Source organism: Phacochoerus africanus, chromosome 3, assembly GCF_016906955.1.
Source record: "Phacochoerus africanus isolate WHEZ1 chromosome 3, ROS_Pafr_v1, whole genome shotgun sequence".
Lineage (NCBI taxonomy): Eukaryota > Metazoa > Chordata > Mammalia > Artiodactyla > Suidae > Phacochoerus > Phacochoerus africanus.
The window spans coordinates 1,651,852-1,667,952 of NC_062546.1; the positions used below are offsets into that span (position 1 = coordinate 1,651,852).

At 58.4% G+C, this 16,101-nt stretch overlaps 1 protein-coding gene across 1 annotated transcript in view; it reads left to right on the forward strand.

The window, feature by feature from the left end:
* The window catches only part of TAF4 (TATA-box binding protein associated factor 4), a 64,987-nt gene extending 49,164 nt beyond the window's left edge, over positions 1 to 15,823 (forward strand). The window contains 1 exon segment of the mRNA XM_047770729.1: positions 14,344 to 15,823. Coding sequence (XP_047626685.1) covers positions 14,344 to 14,511 — 168 coding nt within the window. The 3' untranslated portion in view covers positions 14,512 to 15,823.
* Positions 15,824 to 16,101: the final 278 nt, after the last annotated feature.

The window sequence follows — 16,101 nt, forward strand, 5'->3', positions numbered from 1 at the left end:
TTTTTTGCCTTTTGTCTTTTTACGGCTGCACCTGCGGCATGTGGAGGTTCCCAGGCTAGGGGTCGAATCGTAGCTCCAGCTGCTGGCCTACACCGCAGTCACAGTAACACAGGATCCTTAACCCACTGAGCGAGGCCAGGGATCGAACCCATAACCTCATGGATCCTAGTCGGATTCGTTTCCGTTGCACCACAGTGGGAACTCCAAGTTCCAGTTTTTTTAAATTAAAGGTGTAATTTCTCTGTGTCTTGAATAAGCTGTGGAAATCCAGATACAGGTGATTGAAGTTTCTAGAAGGACACACTAAGAGGGCTGGGCGAGCTTGCAGTTTTAGGCATCCCTCAGGCTTCTCTATCCCTTGACTGCTGTGTTTCCCTGCTGGGCTCTTTTGCTTCCAAGGAAATGTCTGTTCTGTCACCGTGTTCCAGGTCACAAGAAGGAAAGGGGAGGTTTCCCAGTGTGTTTTGCAAAACTGCCAAACTCTTGTTCTTAAACCTGGTGACAGCCATAAACATGTGACTGTCTTTGTCCTTAAAGACGGTGTCCCCTCGTGTTCAGGGCCCACTGTCATCTTCAGCCTGGTCTCCTGTCAGGGGCGCCACGTCTTTTTTTTTTTTTTTTTGTCCTTTTGCCATTTCTTGGGCCGCTCCATCGGCATATGGAGGTTCCCAGGCTAGGGGTCGAATCGGAGCTGCAGCCGCCGGCCTACGCCAGAGCCACAGCCACTCGGGATCTGAGCTGCGTCTGCGACCTACACCACAGCTCATGGCGACGCCGGATCCTTCACCCACTGAGCGAGGCCAGGGGTGGAACCCACGTCCTCATGGACACTAATCGGGTGCATAACCAGTGCGCCCCGGCGGGAGCTGCCAGGCTTGGCCCTCTCGATGTGTGGCCTGCTCGGGCTGTCCTGAGCTGCTTGGTCCTGTCGGTCAGTGTGTTTCCTCACGTTTGGAATATCGGGCTGTCGTCTCCTCAGAACTTTCGGTCCTGGTCTCTTTCTGTTGGGACTCCTGGTTATGCCTCTCTTAGAGCTTTTGGTGCTGTTCTGTGCGTCTCTGAGCCCGTGTTTGCTTTTCCTTGGTGGGGTCTTTCTCTGTCCACACTGGGTTCAGATCTGTCTTCAGATTCCCTGCCGTCTCCTACCCAGGGAAGTTTTCGTTTGTTGATGCATTTGCAGTTCTGAGATTTTCGCTTTTTTTATGGCTTCTTAGTCTTTGCTGCGTTTTCCCTGCCTGCTCACCTTTTTTTTCCTATTTTTTTGGCTGTGCTTGCAGCATGCAGACAGCAGTGACAAGGAGGGAGCCTTAATGGCTAGGCCACCAGGGAGCCCCTCCGCTCACTCCCGGAGACCAGATCCTCCCATCATGCTTTGAGCCTGGTAGAGGAGCGCGCTGCTGATGCCTCAGGTCCAGCTGCTGGGGCGTCTGAGACTCGGGCTCTTTTGCCCGCTTTTCCCCTCGCCCCCGGGGTCACGTTTTCCTGTCTCTCCCCGGGTCTCGTCATTGTCGCTTGGGTGCTGGATGCTGTGGGGCGTTGAGGGACTCTGCGTGTTACCGCCTCTGAAGACGGCGACTTGTTTTAGTTCTGCTGCTGTCTTGAACTTGGGTGTTTTCTCCCTCGCTTTGGTGCTCACTAGGGTCTGTGGAAGGCCCCGCACCCAGCGGGGTTCACCCCGCAGACTTGCCCTCCCTGTCCTGGGCCGAGTCAGTCCCACGTCGGGTGTGATGCCTGCTCCTGGGGAAGGGCCTCTGGCATCGCGGCTGCATGCTGGGAGTGAGTGCGCCGGGCGCCACAGCAGGCACGCTCAGGCTTGCTTTTTTTTTCCCCTTTCTTCTTTTTTCTGTTTGGCACATGGAGTTCCTGGGCCAGGGGTCTGCAGAGCTGTAGTCTACACCTAAGTCACAGCTGCTGCCATGCCAGCTCTTTAACCCTCTGTGCCAGGCTGGGGGTCCACCCTGCATCCTAGCACTGCAGAGACACTGGCAATTCCGTTGCACCACAGTGGGAACTCCAGAAGCGGCACCCATGGGGTGTCTCCGGCTCGCACAGTTGTTGGGTGCCATGCTCTCCCCCGTGCCCCTCTTTTTGTCTTTGCTCAGAAAGTGACTTTACGTCTGCTCTAGTGGCTGGTCGTCCTGTTGGCGTCTGTTTAGTGTTTGGTTTCTGCACCTCGTTCTCTGCCGGGGACGCAGCCTGCGGGCTCTTGCGTGGTGCTCAGTCGGTGCCCTTGACACCGGCAGCTCAGTTCGGGGAGCTGTGCAGGCCTGGCTCCTCTTTTCTTTCCACGAGAACCTTCCTTGAGTAAGTAGTTTCTTTGGCACTTTTTTTCGTGATCTCAGACGCTGCTGTCCGAGTCTGGTGAGAGTCTGAGTTTATTTCTCTTGTGTGTCACATGCTTTTCCTGCCCAAAGATGCCACAGAATTCTTTTCTTAAAGCCTGGGGCTCACCTTGGAGCGGCTGTCCTGTGTCACCCTCGCAGGGTGAGCGTGTGCTCTCTGAGCGGATGGTTTAAGCCTGCCTGTGATCGGGGACGTTTTCTTCAGTGCTTTTTTTTGGTTTTGTTTTCCTCTTCAGAGATTGCTGTTCTTCATATGTTGTATCTCCTGGGGCGCTCCTATTGTGGCTCAGCGGGTCAGGAACCTGACTGGTGTCCATGAGGACGCAGGTTCGATCCCTAGCCTCGCTCAGTGGGTTAAGGATCCGGGGTTGCTGTGAGCCATGGTGTAGGTTGCAGATGTGGCTCGGATCTGGCGTGGCTCTGGCTGTGGCGTAGGTCAGTGGCTACAACTCCGATTTGACCCCTAGTCTGGGAACCCCCATATCCAGCAGCTGCGGCCCTAAAAAGCCAAAAACAAAACAACCCCCCCCCCAGAACATATGTTGTATCTTCTGTATCTGCCATCCATCAGTGTTTGTCATTTTCTCTTTACTCCTTTAAATGTCTCTTTTAAAAATTGTGTACTTTCTGTCCTTCTCGGCATCTCAGTTCTCTTTCGAGGCACTGTTTGTTGTGTGTGTTTGCTTGTGTGCTCTCTTTGCTGGAGCCTTTGCCTGTCAGATGGTGGTTTCCTGGTCCCGTGGCCTCGTGTCTGGCTGGCTGGCTCTTCTTCACCAGCGTCGCGCTCTTGGTCGCGTTGTGAAGTGGCTGTGGCTTCCGGCGGGTTTGGAGCCAGGACAGCCCTCGGCCTCTGTGGGGTCATGTCTTTCGAGCGTTCTCGTCACCTGCTCCTCTTTGTCTCGTTCTCAGGGCCGCGCGCCTGGCACATGACCTCCCCGCTTGCTGCGTGTGCGCCTTTCCGTGAGCCTCTGTGAGGACGTGGTGGGCAGGAGGTTTGCCGGCCGCCTCGGGGCCTCTCAGGCTGCTCCCGTGCAGCAGGAACGGTGGCGCCTTGCTGTCCGAGTTCCTGGGCCCGGCTTCCGTCTGGACCTTTTGTCCCCGTTGTCCTGCTCAACCTGGACGTCACCCCTCACAGAGTCCCCACGTCAGAGCCTGTGCTGGGGCCTGGCAGGTGGGAGGCGGGTCCCCCCCGCCAGGCTGCTGCTCTGGCGGCGGGGGTGCGCTCCGGGGACCCCGCGGGCAGCCTCGCTGTGCAGGTGCAGGAGCTGCCCGGGCTCGGGGCTGCTGGCGACTCAGCCTCCCTGCTCTTGTTCTGCACGCCAGCCGCGGTCGTCTGCGGCCCTCTGGGAGGGTTGGGGAGCCGGATGCCCGGGCAGCGTCTCCCCAGAATCTGCCCGTGGACATTTTCTCAGAGTGTTTCTCTTTTGGTTTCGAGTTTCAGACCTATAGGAAGGTTGTGATGGCGGGGGGGGAACTCCTTCTCCGGTGCTGGACGTTGTCCTGGCCTCGCTGGGTCACCCTGTCTCTCTGTGCCCGTGGGAAGTGGGGGTGCCTTTGTGCGTAAGACGGCGTGAGCGCGCCCTCTCTTCGTGGGCGTCCCACCCTGTCACCCTGATGCTGTGACACCCGCGCTGCTGCCGCAACGGCCCTCGGCGGGAAATCAGGCCCTGGACCCCCAGACCTGGGCACGCCTGGCCCCCTTTCCTGGCCTCTCTGGCCTCCGCGTGGCAGGGGGCTCTCCCCGGCGTCCTCGCCCCGGCCGCGTTGACGGGGACGGGCCGGGGGCTGTCGGGTGCCCCCCACCTCGGCCTGTCTGATTTCGGCAGGAGTCCCTCTGGGGGTGCTCGCCCCTTCTCGGCAGGAGGCCCGCGGTGGACCTTCTCGCCGCGAGTGATTCCAGCGTGGTCGCCTCGCGGCGTCGCCGCTGCCTCCCGCCTGCTCGCCGCGGGCGACGGGCAGCTCTTGGCGCTGAGCCGGGGGATGTTCCGGGACCGCGCACCTGCTCCCCCCCGCCGCCCCCGCCTCCCGCTGCCGAGACAGGTGCCGCGCGGAGCCGCTGTCCCGACACCGCTTCCCCGCCCGTCGGTCGCCTTCTCCGTAAAGAAGGGCTTTCCTCCTTCATCCCTTCCCGCGCTCGCGCCTTCATTCCTTCACCCACCCACCCAGCTGTCCGTCCGCCCGTCCGTAGCCTTGCTGGACGTGTGGATTCCTGCTGTAGTCAGAGGGTTGTGATCAATGCTCTCGGCGTTTCTGGATTTGGTCAGTGGAGCTGCTTCAGGCTGGGCTCTGTATCCTTTCGAAAGGCTGCCTCCTGCTGAGGTGCCCGGGTGCCTCCTGCTCCTGCCCGCAGCTGCAGCAACGCCCAGGGGCTGGTCCCTTTCAGTGGAGGGTGGCGTTTAGGGGCCAGAAGCTGAGCACCGTGCGTGCCTGTCGCTGCAGGGCCCCTGCTTCCAGGCCCCTCAGCAGTCCCGCCCGGAACGTGCACGCCTGTGTGCTGCGTGTGCGTGTGTCTGTGTGTGTGTGCGTGCGTGTGTGCGTGTGTCTCTGTGCATGCCTGAGCCTTTCTGCATCTAAACCCACCCTCTGCGCTTGAGTGCCCGCTGAGGTGCTGGTCGGGACCCTCAGGGCTGCTCCAGGCTCCTTCCTTCCTTCCTGACGGGCCCTCACAGGCGGTGAGACAGCCACTTCCCATCATTCTCAATATTTTGGGTTTCTTTGCTCCATGTAACCAATTCCTCCACTGCTTTGGCCCCTGGGGTCCCTGTGCCGGGCAGGAGGGTCCGTGGGAAAGGCAGGCGATGAGCTTCTGCCTTAGCTCTGAAAGCATCGCGAGTAGCCCCAAAGATGAGGAAGGGAGTGCGTGTTTCCAAACCAGCAGGGCAGATGTGGGGTGGGGAGGAGTGTGGGGCTCACACAGGCACCCCAGGGACACCGGGAGGCGTGTCACCAAGATGCCGGGCGAGTTGCTTCCTACTTCATTGGTTGTGCCTTTTTATTTACTTACTGTTTTTGGTCTTTTTGCCATTTCTAGGGCTGCTCCCGCGGCATATGGAGGCTCCCAGGCTAGGGGTCCAATCGGAGCTGTAGCCGCCGGCCTGCGCCAGAGCCGCAGCAACGCGGGATCTGAGCTGCGTCTGCGACCTACACCCCAGCTCACGGCAACGCCGGATCCTTAACCCACTGAGCGAGGGCAGGGACGGAACCCGCAACCTCATGGTTCCTAGTCGGATTCGCTAACCACTGCGCCACAACGGGAACTCCTGTGCCTTTTTAAAAGACTTTATTTTGCATTGATGCGTAGTTGACTGGCAAGTGTGGTTAACCTCTGCTGTGCGGCAGAGTGGTTCGGTTGCACACGTGTATATGCGTATTCTTGGCTCATCCAAGCACAGTGAACACGGGTCCCTGTGCTGTACAGGAAGGCCTCGTTGCTTATCCGTTCTGTATGTAACGGCTTCGATCTGCAACCCCAGCTCCCCGTCCATCCCTCCCCGCCCCCTCCGCAACCACAAGTCTGTTCTCTCTGAGTCCGTTTCTCTTCTGTGGACAGGTTCGTCTGTGCCGGGTTTCAGGTTCCACACAGAAGCGATGTCACATGGTCTTTGTCTTCCTCTTTCTGACTCACCTCACTTAGCGTGAGAGTCTCTCGTCGCATTCCTGCTGCCACAGATGGCATTCTTTCTTTCATCCTTTTTAAGGGCTGAGTAGTAGTCCACGGCATGTATGCACCACATCTTCTTTATCCGTCCCTCTGTCCATGGACACTCCGCTTGCTTCCGTGTCCTGGCTGTTGTGAATAGTGCTGCTGTGAACATAGGGGTGCGTGTAGCTTTTCAGACCATGGTTTTCTCTGATAGATGCCCAGAGGTGGGGTTGCTGGAGCACATGGTAGTTCTGTAAGTTTCCTGAGGCGCCCCCTTGATGTTTTCTGTAGTGGCTGCCCCAGCTCACATTCCCACCAACAGTGCAGGGAGGGTCCCCTCCTCGCCACACCCCCTCCAGCATTTGTTATGTGTAGACTTTTTGATGACAGCCATTCTGACCGGTGGGAGGCAGGTGTAGACTTTTGGAAGTGACAGGGAGGTGCCCGCTTTTGGACTCGCGCTGTATGTGTGGCGATTAGCAGGAGATCTGAAATTTTAAAAGTCTCGCATGTTCCTCTCTTCATCAGAGGTAATGCTTGATGTCTCTTTTTCTTTTTTAGTTTAAGGTTATTTTCTTCGGGTGTGTCTTTAAAATACCACCACCTTGGTTGAACTCGTTCCAGACATGCAGAAGATTACACCCTGGGAGCTGGAGACCCTGAGCGTCCCTCCCACAGCTTCTCCTGATGTGAGTCGCTGATGGGACGCTGTTGACCCAAGACCTTATGGAGTCAGCGTTTCAGGATTTAATTTCAAATTAATGAACTTTATATTTTAGAGCAGTTTTAGGTTCCCAGCAGAATCGAGTGGCAAGTACAGCGTTCCCGTACCCCCCATCCACGCCCCTCCGTCGCCCCGTCGCCACCACCCCCACCCCCCGCCCTTGGCGGGGCGTTTGTTGCAGTGAATGAACCTGCGCTGACACGTCCTCATCGGCAGAGTCCATCGGGCTGCTGTCCCTTCTGTGGGTTTGGACAAACATACAAGGACGTGACCCCACCATCGCAGTGTCACACAGAGCGGTTTCACTGCCCTGAAAAGGCCTGCGCTCTGAGCCCCTGGCAGCAACTCGTGCTTTCACTTTATGCGTGAGTCTGCCTTTTCCAGGACGTCGTGGAGCTGGAAGCTGGAGTCACACAGTCTGCGGCCTTTCCGATTGGTGGCTGCTTTCACTTAGCGAAATGCACGTGGTTTCCTCCCCGGCTTCGCGTGGCTGGAAGGCTCGTCTCCGTCGGGGCGGAATCGTGGCCCACACTCTGGGTGCTCCACCGTTTATCCGTCACCTGCTGGAGGACGTCCTGGCTGCTTCCGAGTTTTGGCAGCTCTGCCTGCAGCCGCTGTAAACAGCCACGTGCGGGTGTTTGTGGGGACGGAGGTTCAGCTGCTTTGGGTAAACGCCCAGGAGCACAACTGCCGGACTGTGTAGTACGAGTGTGTTTAGTTTTGTAAGAAACCCCCAAACTGTCGTCCAAAGTGGCGGCACTGGTTCGCCTCCCCGCCAGAGCTGGCAGCGAGCCCTGCTGCTCCACGCCCTCGCCAGCCTTGGAGTTGCGGGTGTGTGGCTTCTGGTCGTCCTCGTGGGTGTGCGGGGTGTCTGCGGCTTTGGTCTGCAGGTCTCTGGGGACGCGCGACGAGGGCCGTCTCGTCGTGCTTGTTTGTCACCTGTCCGTCTTCTCGGGTGAGGAGGCGGTGGAGGCTGTTGACCCAGTTTTGATGAGGCTGTGTTCTCGGCCACGGTGCTCGGCTCTCTGTGTGTTTGGAGGTGGTTTTACCCGCCGTGTCGCTTGCAGGTGTTGTCTTCTTGTTCGATGGCTTCCCTTCTTCACGGATCTTCAGGCTCCCGCCCCGGACCCTCCTGGCGCTTGGTCACCGTGCCTGTGTCCTGACCTTGTCTGGCCTGTGACAGGTCCTCAGTCTTGTCTGATTTTGGCTCTTTTGAAGAATGTGTGTCTGTTTTTTGGTGGAATGTCCCTTAATTTGGGCTCATCTTGTTTCCTCATGGTTGAACCCAGGTTATGTAATGTGGCTGGACCGCCACGGCAGTGACACTGAGTCCTTGGCAGCGTGCCGTGTCAGGAGGCACGTGACATCTGTGTCCCGCTGCTGGCGACCACTTTGAGCCCTTGGTCCATGTTGGGTGGCCGGCATCTCTGCTGGGACATCTGTCTCCCTTTGTGATGGACATGCCTTGGGGGGCCGTCCTCCTCGGTCCCCCTTTGTCGGCCGGCATCCTGCCTGCCGTCCACCCTGTTCTCAGGCGTCAGCAGGGGTGCCCCCCACAGGCAGCGACCCGTGGCGGCCCTGCGTGGCCATCACGAGCCCCTGCGGGTCGGCTGCCCTGCCCTCTTGACGTAACGGTCACCTGGTGAAGGTTTCTCACCTCCCTCGCTGCACGCGTCCCAGGCGTTTGCTGCCGTAACGGGGCTCTCCCCCCACCCTGCCCCGTGGCTCCGCTCTCTGTCTGTCTGGGTCCTGGGTAAAGGCCGTGGGCTGACGCTTCGACTCCTCGATGTTCACAATCGAGAGTGGCGTTTCTCTGCAGTTCTGTTTGTTTTGCTTTTCAGGGCGGCTCCCGCGGCACATGGAGGTTCCCAGGCCAGGGGTCGAGTGGGAGCTGCAGCCACTGGCCTCCACCACAACCACAGCCACGCGGGATCCGAGCCGCACCTGCGACCTACACCACAGCTCAAGGCAACGCCGCATCCATCACCCACTGAGTGAGGCCAGGGCTCGAACCCGCGTCCTCCTGGTTCCTTGTCGGGTTCGTTTCAGCTGCGCCACGGCGGGAGCTCCCGTTCTGCGCAGGTCTTCCTGTGTCCCGATGTCCCGCCTTCCCAGACCCACCCCGTTTTCTGTCCCACGTTCCCTGGGGCGTCCGTTCCTTGCACCTGCTTCCCCGGGCCGCATTCTCGTGTGAGGAACCGTCGGGTTCTTTGTTTTGAGTTTGGACCCCCCCCCGCCACCCGTGGCTTCGGATTGTTCGCTTTGTGGGGTTCTCGGGGCCAGAGCTGTAGGAAGAGGTGCTGCCTCCTGCCTCTGACTTGCCCCCGTCCTCAGGGCACCTGCACCCTTTGCCCACCCGTCTCCTGAGTGTCTGCACCCCCGCGGCCGGGGCCTCCTCCCCGTGCAGCACGGGTGCTGTGTCCTGGGGCCACCCTGGGGGCGAAGGGCAGGGCCGGGCAGTTTCCTTGGATGACACCCGGCTCTCTCCGAGCACCACCCCCAGGGTTGCCGTGGCTTCTAATCCTGCCCGGCTCTTGGGGGGCGTGGGTGCTCGTTTTAGGGGAAGGTGCGGTGGGGGCTTGAGAAGCGGGCATGTTCTCGGGTCGGGGCGGGGCCTTGATGCATTTACCTGGGTGTCCTTTCTGGCTCCACCACCTGCCCCTGCTTGTCCAGTGTCCACGCCACGTGTCTTGTGCTGGGTGTGGTGTCCCCGCGGCTCCGCTGTTCGTGTGTTCGTGCCCTCGCGTCGCCTGCATTCCTGCTTTGTCGTGGGGTTGCCGTGTTACCTGGTACGTGTTGCCTCTTCGCCGTGAGCTGTGACCCGTCGCGTTAACAGGTGTCTGCCTTTCCCCGGGGGCCTGACGCTCCTCTGTCTGAAGTCAGGGCTCCTGCTTCGTCCTCTGCTTCCAGCGCCTGGAACACCTCTGGCTCCGGCCTGACCCGTCCCCTTACCACTTACGTGAGTCTCCTGTGTGGGGTGCGTGGCTGGGTCTTGTTTCTTGAGTCCAGTGAGAGGCTTGTTCCTGTCGTGGGTGCGTTGAGCCTCTTGTCACCTGTATTGATACGGCTGACATGGTGGGTCTCGGCTCCGCCGCGATGTTTTATAATTCTGCGTCTTTTTTCTGTAGTTGCTGTGGTTTTTTTCAGGTTTGTATTCTTTGCTCCTTAACTAAACTATGTGTATTTAGGGAGGTTTGTAACTATGTTCTCCTGGTTGCCTTTGTTCGGAAGCATTTTGGGGTGTCTTTAGCCCCAGCTGTCCAGGCGTGTTTCCTCTTGGACCCTGTGGGTGCAGCCCCCCCCCTTTGCGTTGTCCCCACTGTGTCACAGCGGGTGGCAGTGACATGATCTCCCAGCTCCCCTCACCTTTGCTTTGACACCAGGTGTCCGTTTGTGTGTGAGAAGGGCTTATTTCTGCCTCTCCTTTTCGGCAGTATCCCCCACCCCCACCCCGGCGCAATTGGGACGACCCCCGCCTGGCACGGAGCCCTGGTGGTTTGCGAACGGAAGCATTTTTCCGGTGGCCTTGCTGTGGAGGGCAGCTCGGCTGGGTGTAAAACTTGGGTCACGCTTCCTTGTGCTGGGCTTTTTTTTTTTTTTTTTGTCCTTTTTTTTTGTCTTTTTGTCTTTTTTGTTGTTGTTGTTGTTGCTATTTCTTGGGCCGCTCCCGTGGCACATGGAGGTTCCCAGGCTAGGGGTTGAATCGGAGCTGTAGCCACCGGCCTACGCCAGAGCCACAGCAACGCGGGATCCGAGCCGCGTCTGCAACCTACACCACAGCTCACGGCAACGATGGATCCTTCACCCACTGAGCAAGGGCAGGGACCGAACCCGTAACCTCATGGTTCCTAGTCGGATTCGTCAACCACTGCGCCACGACGGGAGCCCCGCGCTGGGCTTTTTAATGCTGCTCGTGGCTTTCTCCTTGGTTTGAGGCAGCTCTTGCCTTTGTGGTTTGTTTTCCCTGTTGGCCTAGAGGCCTTCGCTTTGCCACGGAAAGCGGGTGGTTTTATGAGGCTTCGTCCGTGTTGGCTCTTCGGGGATAATTTTGCCAGGGGCCCACTGCTCGTTCAGCGGCCAGGTTTGTTTTCTCCTGTTTCCTGAGAGGGCCCCTGGGTTGGGGCTGGAGGGCGCCTCCTCCCCGGGGCGCCGGGGCCTCCTCCACCCCTCCTGTCTGTCTGCTGCCTGCTGCTTCTCCTGGCCGTCGCTTTGTCTCACGCCGCCTGTTTTTCTGTCCTCCTCGGCCTCTCTCTGCGTTTCTCTGCGCGGCTTTTCTCCCCTGAGCGCCTTACACTGTATGGTCGTCTCTGAGAGGATTCTGTCTTTGTGTTTTTGCGTTTACGCCTGAGTCAGTCAACTGCCGTTACTTCGTTTTCCTGGGCTTGGGTTGAACCGGAGCTGCAGCCGTGACCCACGCTGGATGCTGTAACCCACTGTGCCGGGCCGGGGGTCGACCCCACACCTCCGCAGCGGCCTCGGCTGCTGCGCTGGGACTGTTAGCCCCCTGCGCCGGCGCGGGAACTCCGCTTTCTGGTTTTTCATCGACTTTTCCCTCAGTTGTGAGTTTTTGGTTTCAGGTGAGGTTCGCATCCTCAGACGTCTAAGCACGTTTTTGGTTGAAAGCGCTGCCCTGTGATTCTCCGGTTTTGCAGGCTGAGCTGGGCTCTGGCACGTGGGCAGTGCCATTGTCTCATTTCTCGCGGTGGTTCTTTGTGGGCGCGCTGATCTTCCTCGCGCCTTTCCCTGGTGTTTGGGTGTTAACGAGGTTCACGGCCCGTGTCGTCCTCTCCTGGCGGTTTGGGAGGGGCTGGGGGAGGCTCTTGTCCCGCAGGCGCCACAGTCCCCCCGTTTCCGCCCCGCCTCTGCCCGGCCCCCAGGTCATCCCAGGTGAGGCCCTCGGCCGCCCCTGATCGGTCTCTGCGGGTCAGCCTCCTGGGGGCGCAGCCATGCGTCCACGTGCCTCCCCCCCCCCGCTCCCCCCCTGGCGTGGGTGGTCCCTGGGCAGTCGCAGGCGACCTTCGTCCTCGTTAGCCGTGTGCCCGTGTGTCTCTGCTGCTGCTCTGCAGGGCACCCTCGGCTGCTTCTCCTGGGCAGGGGGTCCGTTTCAGGGACACGTTTGGGAGTCAGGATGTGTGAGGGGGAGGGGAGGCAGTGCGAGCCTGCGCTGTTGGCACTTGTCCCCGGTCACGCGCCGCTGGAGTGCAGGGCATCGCGGCGGGTTGGAGATACCCTCCCCGGGGCTCATGGGCTCAGACCGCTCACTGAGCGGGGCTCTGGGGAGCAGAGCCAGGGCCCTGCGGTCGCAGTCCACAGACCGTCCCCGAGGGTCGTGCGCAGCCCTGGGGTCCTGCGGGGCGGGGGGACCCCATGGGGCAGGTGGGGTTTGGATGAAGGTGATCTTTCCACGTGGTTTTCCCCTCACGCGTTTGTTGCCTGTCAGGCTGGTGGTGGCACTGTGACAGTGGCAAGCTTGCCTTGGAAGGAAATAGCAGCCTCCCTCTTCAGTTCTTCAGAAGCCCCGGGAGAGGACGAGGGGGGCCCACAGCTCCGCTTCGGGAGAGTGTAGACAGTAGTCCAGAGTCACTTGGTTTCAGCCCCGGTGCCGCAAACACCCCCCAAACCGATGCAGAAGGAGCCGCCTCTTGGCCCGAGCCTGAATGGTGTTGGCGCTGGCTGCACCTGCCCCTCCCGGGAGGACGCCGGCGCCACTCCCGCCGAGTGTTCTGTGCGCTTCGGTTGCTGCTGGTCGCTTAGGTCAGCTGCTTCCTCTGGCTTCCCACGCGGGGCTCTGGGCCGAGTGGGCCCTCCTGCCGGCAGGCTGGGTGCGGCTGTCTGACCCCTGCCAGAGCTGGGTTCCGGGGCCCCCAGAGCTGTCCTAGGACAGCGCTCATCCTGCGGAGGCGGAAGCCACCTCTGAGCACAGGCCTCTTATTCCAGTCCACAGAACCGCGGACGTGTGCCAGTGTCCTGACCCTCAGAGCCTGGGATGAAGGAGCGTGCGGCCCTGGCCCCAGAGGCTGGCTGTGGGCTGTGCTGACACTTGCTTGCCCAGGGCTTTTGGCACCACTTTCGCTTTCTAGAAGATGTTGCATTAAAATACTGCTTATCTTGATTTCTGGCTTTTAGCATCCTTTAAATCCTGTGCCTGAAGCGAGTGTCTCACCCTTGGTCCCAGCCCTGTTTTGGCTGGTGACCTATTTTGAAAGTAGGAGCAGCAGCCTCAGTCTAGAACTGAGCATCGCACAAGACGTTTAGGTAGCGCTTTGTCCCGGGAGCACCGAGGTCCCTGCCTGCTCCGCGGGGAGGAGAGCGCCCCCTCCCCTGCCAGCCCCGCCCCCCGCTGTCCTTCCAGGGATTCCCCCCCCCTCCCCGCGCGGTGCCGGGGGTCTAGGCCAGGCACACCCACCCAGTGCTCCGGCTCTCCCGCCACTGGGCTGTGGCCCCTGCCGTTCCCCTCCTTGCGCCTTCCTCTAAGCCATTTGGATCGCAGCCTTTCCAGGGGGCTCTTTGTCTCATACACTAAATGCTCCTGCAGGGCTGTTACGGAAACTCCGGGCAAACTGCCCAGGAAACCTATAGAGGTGTTTCAGGCGGGGGCAGGTAGTCCCCAGAGGACTGGGCTGGAGGAGGGACCTGGTGGTTCAGGGTGTCTGAAGGGGGCGGTGGAAGATACGCACCTTGAGAGGCCCAAGGATGCGGGCCCGGGAGGGACCGGCCTCGCCTGCCACCTGCTGGCCACGTGCTGCGCTGCGGCCTCTCCTGCGTCAGACTCGCTCCTCCCGCCTGCTTAAACGGTGGTTGAGAAAATGCTGTAAAACTATCATTTTAAGTTTTGCACTTGAAATGCACATGAGCAACTTTAACCACCAGAACGCAGACACTTAGTTTTCTTTCTGAATGGAAAAACGAGCCATCCAGCTGGGAGGTGTGGTTTGTGTCCCCGAGTGTCGGATGGAGACAGTGACGTGACTTGCTGAAACGACGGGACGCTGCTGCGGGGGACACGACGCGTTCCGGGAAAACACTGGGAACTCGCTGCTGCAAGCCGGTGTCGGATGCTCAGAGCCCTCGGCAGGCGCCCTCGGGCATGGAGCAGTGCAAGCCGGCCGAACTGCTGCTGAACTGCTGCTGTCGGCAGGGGGCGTGGGGAGTCCCCCTCCAGGCCACGGTGACCGCGGAGTCCTGCGGCCCAGCCAGCTGACCACCGGCCCACCCAGCCCCGGAACCAAGACCCTGCAGCCGTGGGAACGTGCCTCTGTTGGCGAAGCGGGGATGACTGGACGCGTGGAGGTCGGGGAGCCCGCCGCGAGCCGTTCCCTTGGGGCAGGAGCCGCCGCCTTGTCCTTCCTCGTGCCCCAGGGGCCGGAGGCCGAGCTCTGTGGGGGATCGCGGGGTTAGCGGTCGCGGAGGTCGGCTCGGGGGCCGCTGCGGCCCTCACCCCTCCCCGTTAGGGACCGTAAAGCACGTCAGCTCGAGCAGTGGGCCTGCCGGCAGGAGCCTGTCCCCCGCCGGCTCCTCCAGGATCAGGGTTCCTTGGGACCTCTGTAGGGAGACGTGCGGTGCTAGGGCAGCGCCGAGGGCCCTGCCCACCCCTGCACGACTAACGCGGCTGTCTTCTCCTTTCTCGTCACCAGGGCGCGGGCCCGGGCTCGGCGGTCCCAGGCAGCTCCGGCGTCGGAACCCCCAGACAGTTCACGCGACAAAGGATCACGCGGGTCAACCTCAGGGACCTCATATTTTGTTTAGAAAATGAACGCGAGACAAGCCATTCACTGTTGCTCTACAAAGCATTCCTTAAGTAGCTCGGACGCGGCCTCTTAGGTGGAGACGCCTGGGGACTTTTTATATATTTGCAGATGACGCCTTTTTGTAACAAGCAAATGGGATATTGTTTAAAAACAGCCACCTCTTTACAACGGAGCAGTTTTATATTCCTGTTTCTAAGTCGGCTCTTCCGTACGGAGGAAAACACGTTTCTCTAACAGAGACGCGGAGGCCCGTGGGTTCTCTTAAAGGACAGTCAAATCTTAACTCATCTTTGATTGAGTGGCCTTCTTGCCAAACAAGCCATATCTAAAACTGATGGAATCGTTTAGCAAATAACTAGCTGCCCTCTGTCACCTCATAGCGGTTTCTCCATCATTTGTGCATTTGGTTTAGTTCAGCCCAACTTACCATGTAGGTGTGTGTCTACAGCCAGTGACCTCATTTCATTTCTTTTATTTTTGTGTTAGTCAGTTGGCAAAGCAAACTGATTTTTTTGACTATTTATCTCCCCCTCCCCCGCCCTCCACCGAGGCTCCCGCGAAGCAGGCGGCCCATCGCCCGCCCGCTGCGTGGGCTCACCTTTCCTGCTTCCCGGGGCCCAGCAGCGTGGCTCCTTCTGAATGTGTGGTCAGCACCTGTACAAATGCATTTTATTTGCTATAGTTTGTAAAGCTGTAAAGTTAAAAGAAATGAAAACCTTTTCAGCATAAATCTATTTTACTTGCACTGTGTTTTTTAGCTAAAAGTGAAAATTTAGATGAAATAAAATCAAAGTTGAGAAGAATCATCAAAAGACTGTTTCTCAGTGTGAATCAAGTGTTGAAAAATGGTTGGTGTATTTTGTCAGTAATTGTACATAATTTTTGGCACATAACATGAAAATGGCTATGTAACTATAATTATTTTGCTAAGAGACTGTATGCAAAAGCTGTGGGCCCACTTTACAGGCGTCCAGAGCAGAAGCCCTTTCTTTGTACCTATTTTTTTATTACAAATATACTAATTGGTTCTTTATATTTTCAGAGGTTATTGTATTAAATTGTCTATTGATAGTACTTTTATGATTGTAAATACCTTGGCTTTCTCTGTGTGAATTCTCACCTTAGACTTTCTCTGCGCGCGTGAACTGAATGCTGATCAGTATTTTTTATCAACACCTGAAAACTGTTACGCCTTTTATTTCGTCTTTTAGGAAATCCCTGTCTTTCCATTTTTTCATGTAAATTTTGCACAGTTACTTGTTCATATGTAAATATTTTACTTTCAGAAATGAAGTTTTTAATTGCTATTGTTTTATATAGGATTGAAAGAAAATTAACTCCTTTATTAAAAGCAAATTTATCTGTATTTGTTTTGCCTATTTTTCCCAGTTTTCCAGTTTTAGATTCTGCCGCTAGAGATTCAGCTCTGGTTCCACTGAGGTGTAAATTTGTGAGCCACTTTGTTAGAGTCAGTGTCCAAACCCAGCGAGTCTAGTAGAAATAGCCTCCCCGCCGAGGACAGGACCTGCGCGCTCCGGAGGGAGGCCTGGGTGTCGCGTCGCCGGGCCCGGAGGAGGCCGAGCTCACGCCTTGCTTGCCGTCGGGTCTGGGCCACCCCACCTCGGACGCGGAGGGACTTGCGCC